The following is a 20,000-nucleotide window of genomic DNA, read 5'->3' as shown; positions in this document are numbered from 1 at the left end:
GCGACGCCCGCCGAGACCGCAGCCGATACCTCCGGGAGGAAACGGGAAGGGTTGCCGTGGAGAACGACGAGGGTGTCGTTAGCGGGAAAGCGGTCTCCCGAGGCGTCGGTTGGGTCGTCGCGACGACTGTGGTCGAGACGCCAGAGGAAGGCGAAGTCTTGCGGGTCGGTCTGGGAGGAGCGATCTGTGTCGGCCAATGACGGAGGAGGGGAGGGGCGGTGGGGGTTAGGGTTAAGGTTAGGGTTGAGGTCAGGGTCAAGGTTAAGGTTAGGGTTGAGGTCGAGGTTAGGGTCAAGGTCAGGGTTAAGGTCAGGGTTGAGGTCAGGGTCAAGGTTAAGGTTAGGGTTGAGGTTAGGGTCGAGGTCAGGGTTAAGGTTAGGGTTGAGGTCAGGGTTAAGGTCAGGGTTGAGGTCAGGGTCAAGGTTAAGGTTAGGGTCGAGGTTAGGGTTAAGGTTAGGGTTGAGGTCAGGGTTGAGGTTAGGGTCGAGGTCAGGGTTGAGGTTTGGGTCAAGGTCAGGGTTAAGGTCAGGGTTGAGGTCAGGGTTGAGGTTAGGGTCAAGGTCAGGGTTAAGGTCAGGGTTGAGGTTAGGGTCAGGGTTAAGGTCGGGGTTAAGGTTAAGGTCAGAGTCGAGATTAGGGGCGAGGTCAGAGTCGAGCTTAGGGGCAAGGTCAGAGTCGAGATTAGGGTCAAGGTCAGGGTCAAGGTCAGGGGCGAGGTCTATCTGTGGTTTGGGGGAGGGAGGGGTGTTGTTTGTGAAGGTGAGTGCCAGTTTGCACTGTTTCCCCGCCCTGCGACTCTGCTGCTGCTGCTTCCGCTCCTGACTGCCCCCACCAAGATGGCCGAATTCACCTTCCATCCTGGTCTCACTAGCATCAGTACACTGACTGACCTCACCGACATGGCTGTCTTCACCAGCTTCCTCACTGCCCTCACCAATATGGCTGTCACTATCAGCACACTGACTGCCCCCACCAAGATGGCCGACTTCACCTTCCATCCTGGTCTCACTAGCATCAGTACACTGACTGACCTCACCAACATGGCCTCGATCTACCTTACCAGGATGGCTTCCCTCTACCTCCACCAAGTCTTCCTCAACTAAACCCCGAGTCGTCCCCCCCTCTACGGCGACCTGGATGGTCTCTCCCTCCCTCTGCTCCACGGTGTTGGATTCAACCACCACACAGTCAGGTAATTCCTCCCGACTCAGGACTCGGTCTTTATCAGCCTCCCCTCTCCTCCCCCCTGCCTCACACCTCTCTCCTCCTTCTCCTCCAACTGAATGGTGTGAGCTCGGGGAGAAGGGGGAGAGGATGGGGGAAGGGCAGGTGGGCAGAGGGTGGGAGTCAACACCTGTCTGTAAGAGCTCTAGAAGCTTCTGGAACTCTGTGACATGAGGCCCGCTACCAGGAAGCCCTTCTGATTGGCTGCCTCTGGGACCTGCCTCCTCCCCCTCACCACCTCCCTCTTCCTCCCTCCCAGGGCGCTTCCCATTCCTTCCTCCTCCTCTTCTTCTTCTTTGCTCCAGTACCTCCTCTGAAGGCCAGTCTCCAACAAACTCCAACAACTCAGGCCTCACCCTCTCTCCCCCACCCCTCACCCCCTCTCCCCCATCCCACACCTGCTCTCCTCCATCACTCATTTCTCCCACCAACGTCCCTCCTCCACCCTCTCTCTCTCCATCCCCCTCGCTCACTGAATGGCTAGCGTCCTTCGCTATGTCAGCAGGCTCCAGCCTATCAGAGTCCGTCTTCCTAGTTCTGCTCTTCCTCTCTTTCCTCACCCTCTGACCAATCGACTCGGAGAAAGCCACGGGCCTCTCGTCGTCACCATCGTCGCGATCTGCACTAAACACAGACTCCACCAGACAGTGGGGAATCCTTGTCTCTCCCTCTCCCTCTTCCTCTTCCTCCCCCCTTTTCCCCTCGTCCTCCTCCGGTTGCAACTGTGTGTCCGGTTCAGAGACCAGCGCTCCTAAATCAAGAATATCCTCCTCCTCGTCCGGAATTCCGTGTTTTTCCGAGTGCTTTTCACTGAGGGAGAGGGACTCTGTGGACCCGTGGGCAGAGCTGTGACCCGGGGTTACGGGTCTCCCGGAGAGGCCGACCGACGACACGTCAGGAAGCGAGGAGAAGAGCTGGGGGCAGGACCTCTCAGAGCCCTGGACCAATCGCTGCTCTCCTACCAGGTCGCGGAGGGCCTTGTCTGAGGACTTGGGCCTATCAGGAGAAAGAGAGACAGAGACAGAGAGAGACAGAGAGAGACAGAGAGAGACAGAGAGAGACAGAGAGAGAGATCATCTTTTCATTGTGACTTCAATTCAAGAGAAAAGACGAGGCAACTATTGAGATGCAACCTGAAACTAACCTTAGCACTAACCCTAATCCTGGCCCTAATCCTGGCCCTGGCCCTAATCCTGGCCCTAATCCTAACCCTGGCCCTAATCCTAACCCTGGCCCTAATCCCGGCCCTCGCCCTAATCCTGGCCCTAATCCTGGCCCTAGCCCTAAACCTGGCCCTAATCCTGGCCCTATCCCTAATCCTAATCCTGGCCCTATCCCTAGTCACCTGATGCTAAGGTCCTGTTGGGGGGGGGGGGGGGTAGTTTGAGATGCAGCCTGGGTGTGGTGAGGAAACTTACTGTGACGGGCTAGCCTCCTGATGGGGTGGGCTTGGGTCCTGATGGGGGGGTAGTTTGGCCTCCTGATGAGGTGGGCTTGGGTCCTGTTGGGGGGGTAGTTTGGCCTCCTGATGGGGGGGTAGTTTGGCCTCCTGATGGGGTGGGCTTGGGTCCTGTTGGGGGGGTAGTTTGGCCTCCTGATGGGGGGGTAGTTTGGCCTCCTGATGGAGGGGTAGTTTGGCCTCCTGATGGGGGGGTAGTTTGGCCTCCTGATGGGGTGGGCTTGGGTCCTGTTGGGGGGGTAGTTTGGCCTCCTGATGGGGGGGTAGTTTGGCCTCCTGATGGGGGGGTAGTTTGGCCTCCTGATGGGGTGGGCTTGGGTCCTGTTGGGGGGGTAGTTTGGCCTCCTGATGGGGGGGTGGGCTTGGGTCCTGATGGGGGGGTAGTTTGGCCTCCTGATGGGGGGGTAGTTTGGCCTCCTGATGGGGTGGGCTTGGGTCCTGATGGGGGGGTAGTTTGGCCTCCTGATGGGGGGGTAGTTTGGCCTCCTGATGGGGTGGGCTTGGGTCCTGTTGGGGGGGTAGTTTGGCCTCCTGATGGGGTGGGCTTGGGTCCTGTTGGGGGGGTAGTTTGGCCTCCTGATGGGGGGGTAGTTTGGCCTCCTGATGGGGTGGGCTTGGGTCCTGTTGGGGGGGTAGTTTGGCCTCCTGATGGGGGGGTAGTTTGGCCTCCTGATGGGGTGGGCTTGGGTCCTGATGGGGGGGTAGTTTGGCCTCCTGATGGGGTGGGCTTGGGTCCTGATGGGGGGGTAGTTTGGCCTCCTGATGGGGTGGGCTTGGGTCCTGTTGGGGGGGTAGTTTGGCCTCCTGATGCGGTGGTAGTTTGGGGCGAGAGCTCCCCATGATGGAGTGAATGGTCACGTGACGATCATAATTATCCATCATTCGACGGATCTTCTCTGCTTTAACACTGTGCCTAGTACGTCTAGAGAGAGAGGGGAGAGAGGGGGGGAGAGGGAGGAGAGAGGAGGGAGAGAGGGAGGGAGAGGAGGGGGGGAGAGAGAAAGAGGGGGAAAGGAGGGAGAGAAAGAGGGGGGAGAGAAGGGGGAGAGAGAAAGAGGGGGGAGAGGAGGGAGAGAAAGAGGAGGGGGGAGAGGAGGGCGAGAGAGAAAGAGGGGGAGAGGGAGGGAGAGAGGGAGGGAGGGGGAGAGAGGGAGGGAGGGGGGAGGGAGAGAGGTGGGGAGAGAAAGAGGAGGGGGGAGAGGAGGGGGAGAGAGAAAGAGGGGGGGAGAGGAGGGGAGAGAGGGGGGAGAGAAAGAGGAGGGGGAGAGAAAGAGGAGGGGGGAGAGGAGGGGGAAGAGAGAAAGAGGGGGGGAGAGGAGGGGAGAGAGGGGGGAGAGAAAGAGGAGGGGGAGAGAAAGAGGAGGGGGGAGAGGAGGGGGAAGAGAGAAAGAGGGGAGAGAGGGGGGAGAGAAAGAGGAGGGGGGAGAGGAGGGGGAAGAGAGAAAGAGGGGGGGAGAGGAGGGGAGAGAGGGGGGAGAGAAAGAGGAGGGGGAGAGAAAGAGGAGGGGGGAGAGGAGGGGGAAGAGAGAAAGAGGGGGGGAGAGGAGGGGAGAGAGGGGGGAGAGAAAGAGGAGGGGGAGAGAAAGAGGAGGGGGGAGAGGAGGGGGAAGAGAGAAAGAGGGGAGAGAGGGGGGAGAGAAAGAGGAGGGGGGAGAGGAGGGGGAAGAGAGAAAGAGGGGGGGAGAGGAGGGGAGAGAGGGGGGAGAGAAAGAGGAGGGGGAGAGAAAGAGGAGGGGGGAGAGGAAGGGGAAGAGAGAAAGAGGGGTTATCCATTTAGTTTTTCATTACGACTTCAATTCAAATAAATTCGTAATAACTTTATTAGTGGTTTGTTTACATTAAATCAAAGTCTACTGTTTGCCATAATGTACATTGAGACATATTGTGACTAAACGAAACGACATAATAAAAAGACACGATATTAACAAAACCAGATAAATGACAGAAAACACAACTCAGCTGTTTATACAACAAAAAACGGCAAACTATTGGAGAATGGTAGCAGACTGTATTACCATATAGACAACCTAGATGGTAAACTATTGGAGAATGGTAGCAGACTGTATTACCATATAGACAACCTAGATGGTAAACTATTGGAGAATGGTAGCAGACTGTATTACCATATAGACAACCTAGATGGTAAACTATTGGAGAATGGTAGCAGACTGTATTACCATATAGACAACCTAGATGGTAAACTATTGGAGAATGGTAGCAGACTGTATTACCATATAGACAACCTAGATGGTAAACTATTGGAGAATGGTAGCAGGCTGTATTACCATATAGACAACCTAGATGGTAAACTATTGGAGAATGGTAGCAGGCTGTATTACCATATAGACAACCTAGATGGTAAACTATTGGAGAATGGTAGCAGACTGTATTACCATATAGACAACCTAGATGGTAAACTATTGGAGAATGGTAGCAGCCTGTATTACCACCAGGTATAGACAACCTAGATGGTAAACTATTGGAGAATGGTAGCAGACTGTATTACCACCAGGTATAGACAACCTAGATGGTAAACTATTGGAGAATGGTAGCAGACTGTATTACCATATAGACAACCTAGATGGTAAACTATTGGAGAATGGTAGCAGACTGTATTACCATATAGACAACCTAGATGGTAAACTATTGGAGAATGGTAGCAGACTGTATTACCATATAGACAACCTAGATGGTAAACTATTGGAGAATGGTAGCAGCCTGTATTACCATATAGACAACCTAGATGGTAAACTATTGGAGAATGGTAGCAGACTGTATTACCATATAGACAACCTAGATGGTAAACTATTGGAGAATGGTAGCAGACTGTATTACCATATAGACAACCTAGATGGTAAACTATTGGAGAATGGTAGCAGACTGTATTACCATATAGACAACCTAGATGGTAAACTATTGGAGAATGGTAGCAGACTGTATTACCACCAGGTATAGACAACCTAGATGGTAAACTATTGGAGAATGGTAGCAGACTGTATTACCACCAGGTATAGACAACCTAGATGGTAAACTATTGGAGAATGGTAGCAGACTGTATTACCATATAGACAACCTAGATGGTAAACTATTGGAGAATGGTAGCAGACTGTATTACCACCAGGTATAGACAACCTAGATGGTAAACTATTGGAGAATGGTAGCAGACTGTATTACCACCATGTATAGACAACCTAGATGGTAAACTATTGGAGAATGGTAGCAGACTGTATTACCATATAGACAACCTAGATGGTAAACTATTGGAGAATGGTAGCAGACTGTATTACCATATAGACAACCTAGATGGTAAACTATTGGAGAATGGTAGCAGACTGTATTACCATATAGACAACCTAGATGGTAAACTATTGGAGAATGGTAGCAGACTGTATTACCACCAGGTATAGACAACCTAGATGGTAAACTATTGGAGAATGGTAGCAGACTGTATTACCATATAGACAACCTAGATGGTAAACTATTGGAGAATGGTAGCAGACTGTATTACCACCAGGTATAGACAACCTAGATGGTAAACTATTGGAGAATGGTAGCAGACTGTATTACCACCAGGTATAGACAAACTAGATGGTAAACTATTGGAGAATGGTAGCAGACTGTATTACCATATAGACAACCTAGATGGTAAACTACTGGAGAATGGTAGCAGACTGTATTACCATATAGACAACCTAGATGGTAAACTATTGGAGAATGGTAGCAGACTGTATTACCATATAGACAACCTAGATGGTAAACTATTGGAGAATGGTAGCAGACTGTATTACCATATAGACAACCTAGATGGTAAACTATTGGAGAATGGTAGCAGACTGTATTACCACCAGGTATAGACAACCTAGATGGTAAACTATTGGAGAATGGTAGCAGACTGTATTACCATATAGACAACCTAGATGGTAAACTATTGGAGAATGGTAGCAGACTGTATTACCATATAGACAACCTAGATGGTAAACTATTGGAGAATGGTAGCAGACTGTATTACCATATAGACAACCTAGATGGTAAACTATTGGAGAATGGTAGCATACTGTATTACCACCAGGTATAAACAACCTAGATGGTAAACTATTGGAGAATGGTAGCAGACTGTATTACCACCAGGTATAAACAACCTAGATGGTAAACTATTGAGAATGGTAGCAGCCTGTATTACCATATAGACAACCTAGATGGTAAACTATTGGAGAATGGTAGCAGACTGTATTACCACCAGGTATAGACAACCTAGATGGTAAACTATTGGAGAATGGTAGCAGCCTGTATTACCATATAGACAACCTAGATGGTAAACTACTGGAGAATGGTAGCAGACTGTATTACCATATAGACAACCTAGATGGTAAACTATTGGAGAATGGTAGCAGACTGTATTACCATATAGACAACCTAGATGGTAAACTATTGGAGAATGGTAGCAGACTGTATTACCATATAGACAACCTAGATGGTAAACTATTGGAGAATGGTAGCAGACTGTATTACCATATAGACAACCTAGATGGTAAACTATTGGAGAATGGTAGCAGACTGTATTACCATATAGACAACCTAGATGGTAAACTATTGGAGAATGGTAGCAGACTGTATTACCATATAAACAACCTAGATGGTAAACTATAGAGAATGGTAGCAGACTGTATTACCACCAGGTATAGACAACCTAGATGGTAAACTATTGGAGAATGGTAGCAGACTGTATTACCATATAGACAACCTAGATGGTAAACTATTGGAGAATGGTAGCAGACTGTATTACCACCAGGTATAGACAACCTAGATGGTAAACTATTGCAGAATGGTAGCAGACTGTATTACCATATAGACAACCTAGATGGTAAACTATTGGAGAATGGTAGCAGGCTGTATTACCATATAGACAACCTAGATGGTAAACTATTGGAGAATGGTAGCAGACTGTATTACCACCAGGTATGGACAACCTAGATGGTAAACTATTGGAGAATGGTAGCAGACTGTATTACCATATAGACAACCTAGATGGTAAACTATTGGAGAATGGTAGCAGAATGTATTACCATATAGACAACCTAGATGGTAAACTATTGGAGAATGGTAGCAGACTGTATTACCACCAGGTATAGACAACCTAGATGGTAAAGTATTGGAGAATGGTAGCAGACTGTATTACCATATAGACAACCTAGATGGTAAACTATTGGAGAATGGTAGCAGCCTGTATTACCACCAGGTATGGACAACCTAGATGGTAAACTATTGGAGAATGGTAGCAGCCTGTATTACCATATAGACAACCTAGATGGTAAACTATTGGAGAATGGTAGCAGACTGTATTACCATATAGACAACCTAGATGGTAAACTATTGGAGAATGGTAGCAGACTGTATTACCATATAGACAACCTAGATGGTAAACTATTGGAGAATGGTAGCAGACTGTATTACCACCCGGTATAGACAACCTAGATGGTAAACTATTGGAGAATGGTAGCAGACTGTATTACCATATAGATAACCTAGATGGTAAACTATTGGAGAATGGTAGCAGACTGTATTACCATATAGACAACCTAGATGGTAAACTATTGGAGAATGGTAGCAGACTGTATTACCACCAGGTATAGACAACCTAGATGGTAAACTATTGGAGAATGGTAGCAGACTGTATTACCATATAGACAACCTAGATGGTAAACTATTGGAGAATGGTAGCAGCCTGTATTACCACCAGGTATGGACAACCTAGATGGTAAACTATTGGAGAATGGTAGCAGACTGTATTACCACCAGGTATAGACAACCTAGATGGTAAACTATTGGAGAATGGTAGCAGACTGTATTACCAGGTATAGACAACCTAGATGGTAAACTATTGGAGAATGGTAGCAGACTGTATTACCACCAGGTATAGACAACCTAGATGGTAAACTATTGGAGAATGGTAGCAGACTGTATTACCACCAGGTATAGACAACCTAGATGGTAAACTATTGGAGAATGGTAGCAGACTGTATTACCACCAGGTATAGACAACCTAGATGGTAAACTATTGGAGAATGGTAGCAGACTGTATTACCATATAGATAACCTAGATGGTAAACTTTTGGAGAATGGTAGCAGACTGTATTACCATATAGACAACCTAGATGGTCAACTATTGGAGAATGGTAGCACACTGTATTACCATATAGACAACCTAGATGGTAAACTATTGGAGAATGGTAGCAGACTGTATTACCACCAGGTATAGACAACCTAGATGGTAAACTATTGGAGAATGGTAGCAGACTGTATTACCACCAGGTATAGACAACCTAGATGGTAAACTATTGGAGAATGGTAGCAGACTGTATTACCATCAGGTATAGATAACCTAGATGGTAAACTATTGGAGAATGGTAGCAGACTGTATTACCATATAGACAACCTAGATGGTAAACTATTGGAGAATGGTAGCAGACTGTATTACCATATAGACAACCTAGATGGTAAACTATTGGAGAATGGTAGCAAACTGTATTACCACCAGGTATAGAAAACCTAGATGGTAAACTATTGGAGAATGGTAGCAGACTGTATTACCACCAGGTATAGACAACCTAGATGGTAAACTATTGGAGAATGGTAGCAGCCTGTATTACCATATAGACAACCTAGATGGTAAACTATTGGAGAATGGTAGCAGACTGTATTACCATATAGACAACCTAGATGGTAAACTATTGGAGAATGGTAGCAGACTGTATTACCACCAGGTATAGACAACCTAGATGGTAAACTATTGGAGAATGGTAGCAGACTGTATTACCATATAGACAACCTAGATGGTAAACTATTGGAGAATGGTAGCAGACTGTATTACCACCAGGTATAGACAACCTAGATGGTAAACTATTGGAGAATGGTAGCAGACTGTATTACCACCAGGTATGGACAACCTAGATGGTAAACTATTGGAGAATGGTAGCAGACTGTATTACCATATAGACAACCTAGATGGTAAACTATTGGAGAATGGTAGCAGACTGTATTACCATATCGACAACCTAGATGGTAAACTATTGGAGAATGGTAGCAGACTGTATTACCACCAGGTATAGACAACCTAGATGGTAAACTATTGGAGAATGGTAGCAGACTGTATTACCATATAGACAACCTAGATGGTAAACTATTGGAGAATGGTAGCAGCCTGTATTACCACCAGGTATGGACAACCTAGATGGTAAACTATTGGAGAATGGTAGCAGACTGTATTACCACCAGGTATAGACAACCTAGATGGTAAACTATTGGAGAATGGTAGCAGACTGTATTACCAGGTATAGACAACCTAGATGGTAAACTATTGGAGAATGGTAGCAGACTGTATTACCACCAGGTATAGACAACCTAGATGGTAAACTATTGGAGAATGGTAGCAGACTGTATTACCATATAGACAACCTAGATGGTCAACTATTGGAGAATGGTAGCAGACTGTATTACCAGGTATAGACAACCTAGATGGTAAACTATTGGAGAATGGTAGCAGACTGTATTACCACCAGGTATAGACAACCTAGATGGTAAACTATTGGAGAATGGTAGCAGACTGTATTACCACCAGGTATAGACAACCTAGATGGTAAACTATTGGAGAATGGTAGCAGACTGTATTACCACCAGGTATAGACAACCTAGATGGTAAACTATTGGAGAATGGTAGCAGACTGTATTACCATATAGATAACCTAGATGGTAAACTTTTGGAGAATGGTAGCAGACTGTATTACCATATAGACAACCTAGATGGTCAACTATTGGAGAATGGTAGCAGACTGTATTACCATATAGACAACCTAGATGGTAAACTATTGGAGAATGGTAGCAGACTGTATTACCACCAGGTATAGACAACCTAGATGGTAAACTATTGGAGAATGGTAGCAGACTGTATTACCACCAGGTATAGACAACCTAGATGGTAAACTATTGGAGAATGGTAGCAGACTGTATTACCATCAGGTATAGATAACCTAGATGGTAAACTATTGGAGAATGGTAGCAGACTGTATTACCATATAGACAACCTAGATGGTAAACTATTGGAGAATGGTAGCAGACTGTATTACCATATAGACAACCTAGATGGTAAACTATTGGAGAATGGTAGCAGACTGTATTACCATATAGACAACCTAGATGGTAAACTATTGGAGAATGGTAGCAAACTGTATTACCACCAGGTATAGAAAACCTAGATGGTAAACTATTGGAGAATGGTAGCAGACTGTATTACCACCAGGTATAGACAACCTAGATGGTAAACTATTGGAGAATGGTAGCAGCCTGTATTACCATATAGACAACCTAGATGGTAAACTATTGGAGAATGGTAGCAGACTGTATTACCATATAGACAACCTAGATGGTAAACTATTGGAGAATGGTAGCAGACTGTATTACCACCAGGTATAGACAACCTAGATGGTAAACTATTGGAGAATGGTAGCAGACTGTATTACCATATAGACAACCTAGATGGTAAACTATTGGAGAATGGTAGCAGACTGTATTACCACCAGGTATAGACAACCTAGATGGTAAACTATTGGAGAATGGTAGCAGACTGTATTACCACCAGGTATGGACAACCTAGATGGTAAACTATTGGAGAATGGTAGCAGACTGTATTACCATATAGACAACCTAGATGGTAAACTATTGGAGAATGGTAGCAGACTGTATTACCATATCGACAACCTAGATGGTAAACTATTGGAGAATGGTAGCAGACTGTATTACCAGGTATAGACAACCTAGATGGTAACCTATTGGAGAATGGTAGCAGACTGTATTACCATATAGACAACCTAGATGGTAAACTATTGGAGAATGGTAGCAGACTGTATTACCACCAGGTATAGACAACCTAGATGGTAAACTATTGGAGAATGGTAGCAGACTGTATTACCATATAGACAACCTAGATGGTAAACTATTGGAGAATGGTAGCAGACTGTATTACCACCCGGTATAGACAACCTAGATGGTAAACTATTGGAGAATGGTAGCAGACTGTATTACCATATAGATAACCTAGATGGTAAACTATTGGAGAATGGTAGCAGACTGTATTACCATATAGACAACCTAGATGGTAAACTATTGGAGAATGGTAGCAGACTGTATTACCACCAGGTATAGACAACCTAGATGGTAAACTATTGGAGAATGGTAGCAGACTGTATTACCATATAGACAACCTAGATGGTAAACTATTGGAGAATGGTAGCAGCCTGTATTACCACCAGGTATGGACAACCTAGATGGTAAACTATTGGAGAATGGTAGCAGACTGTATTACCACCAGGTATAGACAACCTAGATGGTAAACTATTGGAGAATGGTAGCAGACTGTATTACCAGGTATAGACAACCTAGATGGTAAACTATTGGAGAATGGTAGCAGACTGTATTACCACCAGGTATAGACAACCTAGATGGTAAACTATTGGAGAATGGTAGCAGACTGTATTACCACCAGGTATAGACAACCTAGATGGTAAACTATTGGAGAATGGTAGCAGACTGTATTACCACCAGGTATAGACAACCTAGATGGTAAACTATTGGAGAATGGTAGCAGACTGTATTACCATATAGATAACCTAGATGGTAAACTTTTGGAGAATGGTAGCAGACTGTATTACCATATAGACAACCTAGATGGTCAACTATTGGAGAATGGTAGCAGACTGTATTACCATATAGACAACCTAGATGGTAAACAATTGGAGAATGGTAGCAGACTGTATTACCACCAGGTATAGACAACCTAGATGGTAAACTATTGGAGAATGGTAGCAGACTGTATTACCATATAGATAACCTAGATGGTAAACTATTGGAGAATGGTAGCAGACTGTATTACCACCAGGTATAGACAACCTAGATGGTAAACTATTGGACAATGGTAGCAGACTGTATTACCATATAGACAACCTAGATGGTAAACTATTGGAGAATGGTAGCAGACTGTATTACCACCAGGTATAGACAACCTAGATGGTAAACTATTGGAGAATGGTAGCAGACTGTATTACCACCAGGTATAGACAACCTAGATGGTAAACTATTGGAGAATGGTAGCAGACTGTATTACCATCAGGTATAGATAACCTAGATGGTAAACTATTGGAGAATGGTAGCAGACTGTATTACCATATAGACAACCTAGATGGTAAACTATTGGAGAATGGTAGCAGACTGTATTACCATATAGACAACCTAGATGGTAAACTATTGGAGAATGGTAGCAGACTGTATTACCATATAGACAACCTAGATGGTAAACTATTGGAGAATGGTAGCAAACTGTATTACCACCAGGTATAGACAACCTAGATGGTAAACTATTGGAGAATGGTAGCAGACTGTATTACCACCAGGTATAGACAACCTAGATGGTAAACTATTGGAGAATGGTAGCAGCCTGTATTACCATATAGACAACCTAGATGGTAAACTATTGGAGAATGGTAGCAGACTGTATTACCATATAGACAACCTAGATGGTAAACTATTGGAGAATGGTAGCAGACTGTATTACCACCAGGTATAGACAACCTAGATGGTAAACTATTGGAGAATGGTAGCAGACTGTATTACCATATAGACAACCTAGATGGTAAACTATTGGAGAATGGTAGCAGACTGTATTACCACCAGGTATAGACAACCTAGATGGTAAACTATTGGAGAATGGTAGCAGACTGTATTACCACCAGGTATGGACAACCTAGATGGTAAACTATTGGAGAATGGTAGCAGACTGTATTACCATATAGACAACCTAGATGGTAAACTATTGGAGAATGGTAGCAGACTGTATTACCATATAGACAACCTAGATGGTAAACTATTGGAGAATGGTAGCAGACTGTATTACCAGGTATAGACAACCTAGATGGTAACCTATTGGAGAATGGTAGCAGACTGTATTACCATATAGACAACCTAGATGGTAAACTATTGGAGAATGGTAGCAGACTGTATTACCACCAGGTATAGACAACCTAGATGGTAAACTATTGGAGAATGGTAGCAGACTGTATTACCATATAGACAACCTAGATGGTAAACTATTGGAGAATGGTAGCAGACTGTATTACCACCCGGTATAGACAACCTAGATGGTAAACTATTGGAGAATGGTAGCAGACTGTATTACCATATAGATAACCTAGATGGTAAACTATTGGAGAATGGTAGCAGCCTGTATTACCACCAGGTATGGACAACCTAGATGGTAAACTATTGGAGAATGGTAGCAGACTGTATTACCACCAGGTATAGACAACCTAGATGGTAAACTATTGGAGAATGGTAGCAGACTGTATTACCAGGTATAGACAACCTAGATGGTAAACTATTGGAGAATGGTAGCAGTCTGTATTACCACCAGGTATAGACAACCTAGATGGTAAACTATTGGAGAATGGTAGCAGACTGTATTACCACCAGGTATAGACAACCTAGATGGTAAACTATTGGAGAATGGTAGCAGACTGTATTACCACCAGGTATAGACAACCTAGATGGTAAACTATTGGAGAATGGTAGCAGACTGTATTACCATATAGATAACCTAGATGGTAAACTTTTGGAGAATGGTAGCAGACTGTATTACCATATAGACAACCTAGATGGTCAACTATTGGAGAATGGTAGCAGACTGTATTACCATATAGACAACCTAGATGGTAAACAATTGGAGAATGGTAGCAGACTGTATTACCACCAGGTATAGACAACCTAGATGGTAAACTATTGGAGAATGGTAGCAGACTGTATTACCATATAGATAACCTAGATGGTAAACTATTGGAGAATGGTAGCAGACTGTATTACCACCAGGTATAGACAACCTAGATGGTAAACTATTGGAGAATGGTAGCAGACTGTATTACCATATAGACAACCTAGATGGTAAACTATTGGAGAATGGTAGCAGACTGTATTACCACCAGGTATAGACAACCTAGATGGTAAACTATTGGAGAATGGTAGCAGACTGTATTACCACCAGGTATAGACAACCTAGATGGTAAACTATTGGAGAATGGTAGCAGACTGTATTACCATCAGGTATAGATAACCTAGATGGTAAACTATTGGAGAATGGTAGCAGACTGTATTACCATATAGACAACCTAGATGGTAAACTATTGGAGAATGGTAGCAGACTGTATTACCATATAGACAACCTAGATGGTAAACTATTGGAGAATGGTAGCAGACTGTATTACCATATAGACAACCTAGATGGTAAACTATTGGAGAATGGTAGCAGACTGTATTACCATATAGACAACCTAGATGGTAAACTATTGGAGAATGGTAGCAGACTGTATTACCATATAGACAACCTAGATTGTAAACTATTGGAGAATGGTAGCAGACTGTATTACCACCAGGTATAGACAACCTAGATGGTAAACTATTGGAGAATGGTAGCAGACTGTATTACCACCAGGTATAGACAACCTAGATGGTAAACTATTGGAGAATGGTAGCAGCCTGTATTACCATATAGACAACCTAGATGGTAAACTATTGGAGAATGGTAGCAGACTGTATTACCATATAGACAACCTAGATGGTAAACTATTGGAGAATGGTAGCAGACTGTATTACCACCAGGTATAGACAACCTAGATGGTAAACTATTGGAGAATGGTAGCAGACTGTATTACCATATAGACAACCTAGATGGTAAACTATTGGAGAATGGTAGCAGACTGTATTACCACCAGGTATAGACAACCTAGATGGTAAACTATTGGAGAATGGTAGCAGACTGTATTACCACCAGGTATGGACAACCTAGATGGTAAACTATTGGAGAATGGTAGCAGTCTGTATTACCATATAGACAACCTAGATGGTAAACTATTGGAGAATGGTAGCAGACTGTATTACCATATAGACAACCTAGATGGTAAACTATTGGAGAATGGTAGCAGACTGTATTACCAGGTATAGACAACCTAGATGGTAACCTATTGGAGAATGGTAGCAGACTGTATTACCAGGTATAGACAACCTAGATGGTAACCTATTGGAGAATGGTAGCAGACTGTATTACCATATAGACAACCTAGATGGTAAACTATTGGAGAATGGTAGCAGACTGTATTACCACCAGGTATAGACAACCTAGATGATAAACTATTGGAGAATGGTAGCAGACTGTATTACCATATAGACAACCTAGATGGTAAACTATTGGAGAATGGTAGCAGACTGTATTACCACCAGGTATAGACAACCTAGATGGTAAACTATTGGAGAATGGTAGCAGACTGTATTACCAGGTATAGACAACCTAGATGGTAAACTATTGGAGAATGGTAGCAGACTGTATTACCATATAGACAACCTAGATGGTAAACTATTGGAGAATGGTAGCAGACTGTATTACCACCAGGTATAGACAACCTAGATGGTAAACTATTGGAGAATGGTAGCAGACTGTATCACCATATAGACAACCTAGATGGTAAACTATTGGAGAATGGTAGCAGACTGTATTACCATATAGACAACCTAGATGGTAAACTATTGGAGAATGGTAGCAGACTGTATTACCATATAGACAACCTAGATGGTAAACTATTGGAGAATGGTAGCAGACTGTATTACCACCAGGTATAGACAACCTAGATGGTAAACTTTTGGAGAATGGTAGCAGACTGTATTACCATATAGACAACCTAGATGGTAAACTATTGGAGAATGGTAGCAGCCTGTATTACCACCAGGTATGGACAACCTAGATGGTAAACTATTGGAGAATGGTAGCAGACTGTATTACCACCAGGTATAGACAACCTAGATGGTAAACTATTGGAGAATGGTAGCAGACTGTATTACCAGGTATAGACAACCTAGATGGTAAACTATTGGAGAATGGTAGCAGACTGTATTACCACCAGGTATAGACAACCTAGATGGTAAACTATTGGAGAATGGTAGCAGACTGTATTACCACCAGGTATAGACAACCTAGATGGTAAACTATTGGAGAATGGTAGCAGACTGTATTACCATATAGACAACCTAGATGGTAAACTATTGGAGAATGGTAGCAGACTGTATTACCATATAGACAACCTAGATGGTAAACTATTGGAGAATGGTAGCAGACTGTATTACCACCAGGTATAGACAACCTAGATGGTAAACTATTGGAGAATGGTAGCAGACTGTATTACCATATAGACAACCTAGATGGTAAACTATTGGAGAATGGTAGCAGACTGTATTACCACCAGGTATAGACAACCTAGATGGTAAACTATTGAAGAATGGTAGCAGACTGTATTACCATATAGACAACCTAGATGGTAAACTATTGGAGAATGGTAGCAGACTGTATTACCACCAGGTATAGACAACCTAGATGGTAAACTATTGGAGAATGGTAGCAGACTGTATTACCAGGTATAGACAACCTAGATGGTAAACTATTGGAGAATGGTAGCAGACTGTATTACCATATAGACAACCTAGATGGTAAACTATTGGAGAATGGTAGCAGACTGTATTACCACCAGGTATAGACAACCTAGATGGTAAACTATTGGAGAATGGTAGCAGACTGTATCACCATATAGACAACCTAGATGGTAAACTATTGGAGAATGGTAGCAGACTGTATTACCATATAGACAACCTAGATGGTAAACTATTGGAGAATGGTAGCAGACTGTATTACCATATAGACAACCTAGATGGTAAACTATTGGAGAATGGTAGCAGACTGTATTACCACCAGGTATAGACAACCTAGATGGTAAACTTTTGGAGAATGGTAGCAGACTGTATTACCATATAGACAACCTAGATGGTAAACTATTGGAGAATGGTAGCAGCCTGTATTACCACCAGGTATGGACAACCTAGATGGTAAACTATTGGAGAATGGTAGCAGACTGTATTACCACCAGGTATAGACAACCTAGATGGTAAACTATTGGAGAATGGTAGCAGACTGTATTACCAGGTATAGACAACCTAGATGGTAAACTATTGGAGAATGGTAGCAGACTGTATTACCACCAGGTATAGACAACCTAGATGGTAAACTATTGGAGAATGGTAGCAGACTGTATTACCACCAGGTATAGACAACCTAGATGGTAAACTATTGGAGAATGGTAGCAGACTGTATTACCATATAGACAACCTAGATGGTAAACTATTGGAGAATGGTAGCAGACTGTATTACCATATAGACAACCTAGATGGTAAACTATTGGAGAATGGTAGCAGACTGTATTACCACCAGGTATAGACAACCTAGATGGTAAACTATTGGAGAATGGTAGCAGACTGTATTACCATATAGACAACCTAGATGGTAAACTATTGGAGAATGGTAGCAGACTGTATTACCACCAGGTATAGACAACCTAGATGGTAAACTATTGGAGAATGGTAGCAGACTGTATTACCACCAGGTATGGACAACCTAGATGGTAAACTATTGGAGAATGGTAGCAGACTGTATTACCATATAGACAACCTAGATGGTAAACTATTGGAGAATGGTAGCAGACTGTATTACCATATAGACAACCTAGATGGTAAACTATTGGAGAATGGTAGCAGACTGTATTACCAGGTATAGACAACCTAGATGGTAACCTATTGGAGAATGGTAGCAGACTGTATTACCATATAGACAACATAGATGGTAAACTATTGGAGAATGGTAGCAGACTGTATTACCACCAGGTATAGACAACCTAGATGGTAAACTATTGGAGAATGGTAGCAGACTGTATTACCATATAGACAACCTAGATGGTAAACTATTGGAGAATGGTAGCAGACTGTATTACCACCAGGTATAGACAACCTAGATGGTAAACTATTGGAGAATGGTAGCAGACTGTATTACCAGGTATAGACAACCTAGATGGTAAACTATTGGAGAATGGTAGCAGACTGTATTACCATATAGACAACCTAGATGCTAAACTATTGGAGAATGGTAGCAGACTGTATTACCACCAGGTATAGACAACCTAGATGGTAAACTATTGGAGAATGGTAGCAGACTGTATTACCACCAGGTATAGACAACCTAGATGGTAAACTATTGGAGAATGGTAGCAGACTGTATTACCACCAGGTATAGACAACCTAGATGGTAAACTATTGGAGAATGGTAGCAGACTGTATTACCACCAGGTATGGTAGCAGACTGTATTACCATATAGACAACCTAGATGGTAAACTATTGGAGAATGGTAGCAGACTGTATTACCACCAGGTATGGAGAACCTAGATGGTAAACTATTGGAGAATGGTAGCAGACTGTATTACCATATAGACAACCTAGATGGTAAACTATTGGAGAATGGTAGCAGACTGTATTACCACCAGGTATAGACAACCTAGATGGTAAACTATTGGAGAATGGTAGCAGACTGTATTACCACCAGGTATAGACAACCTAGATGGTAAACTATTGGAGAATGGTAGCAGACTGTATTACCATATAGACAACCTAGATGGTAAACTATTGGAGAATGGTAGCAGACTGTATTACCACCAGGTATAGACAACCTAGATGGTAAACTATTGGAGAATGGTAGCAGACTGTATTACCACCAGGTATAGACAACCTAGATGGTAAACTATTGGAGAATGGTAGCAGACTGTATTACCACCAGGTATAGACAACCTAGATGGTAAACTATTGGAGAATGGTAGCAGACTGTATTACCACCAGGTATAGACAACCTAGATGGTAAACTATTGGAGAATGGTAGCAGACTGTATTACCACCAGGTATAGACAACCTAGATGGTAAACTATTGGAGAATGGTAGCAGACTGTATTACCACCAGGTATAGACAACCTAGATGGTAAACTATTGGAGAATGGTAGCAGACTGTATTACCACCAGGTATAGACAACCTAGATGGTAAACTATTGGAGAATGGTAGCAGACTGTATTACCACCAGGTATAGACAACCTAGATGGTAAACTATTGGAGAATGGTAGCAGACTGTATTACCATATAGACAACCTAGATGGTAAACTATTGGAGAATGGTAGCAGACTGTATTACCACCAGGTATAGACAACCTAGATGGTAAACTATTGGAGAATGGTAGCAGACTGTATTACCATATAGACAACCTAGATGGTAAACTATTGGAGAATGGTAGCAGCCTGTATTACCATATAGACAACCTAGATGGTAAACTATTGGAGAATGGTAGCAGACTGTATTACCACCAGGTATAG

At 43.5% G+C, this 20,000-nt stretch overlaps 1 protein-coding gene across 1 annotated transcript in view; it reads right to left on the bottom strand.

Annotated features, from left to right (window-relative positions):
* The window catches only part of LOC123733433 (uncharacterized), a 71,343-nt gene that overhangs the window by 36,497 nt on the left and 14,846 nt on the right, over positions 1-20,000 (bottom strand). Inside the window, exons 6-7 of the mRNA XM_082978732.1 lie at positions 2,643-3,605; positions 1-2,220 (exon numbers count right to left, since the gene is read on the bottom strand). The exon at positions 1-2,220 is cut by the window's left edge and continues 181 nt beyond it. Of these exons, the coding sequence (XP_082834858.1) occupies positions 1-2,220; positions 2,643-3,605 (3,183 nt within the window). The remainder of the gene's footprint in view (positions 2,221-2,642; positions 3,606-20,000) is intronic.

Source organism: Salmo salar, chromosome 08, assembly GCF_965601325.2.
Source record: "Salmo salar chromosome 08, fSalSal1, whole genome shotgun sequence".
In the NCBI taxonomy this organism is placed as follows: domain Eukaryota; kingdom Metazoa; phylum Chordata; class Actinopteri; order Salmoniformes; family Salmonidae; genus Salmo; species Salmo salar.
The sequence above is the reverse complement of the archived record's forward strand: the minus strand, read 5'-3'. Positions and strand labels throughout refer to the sequence as shown.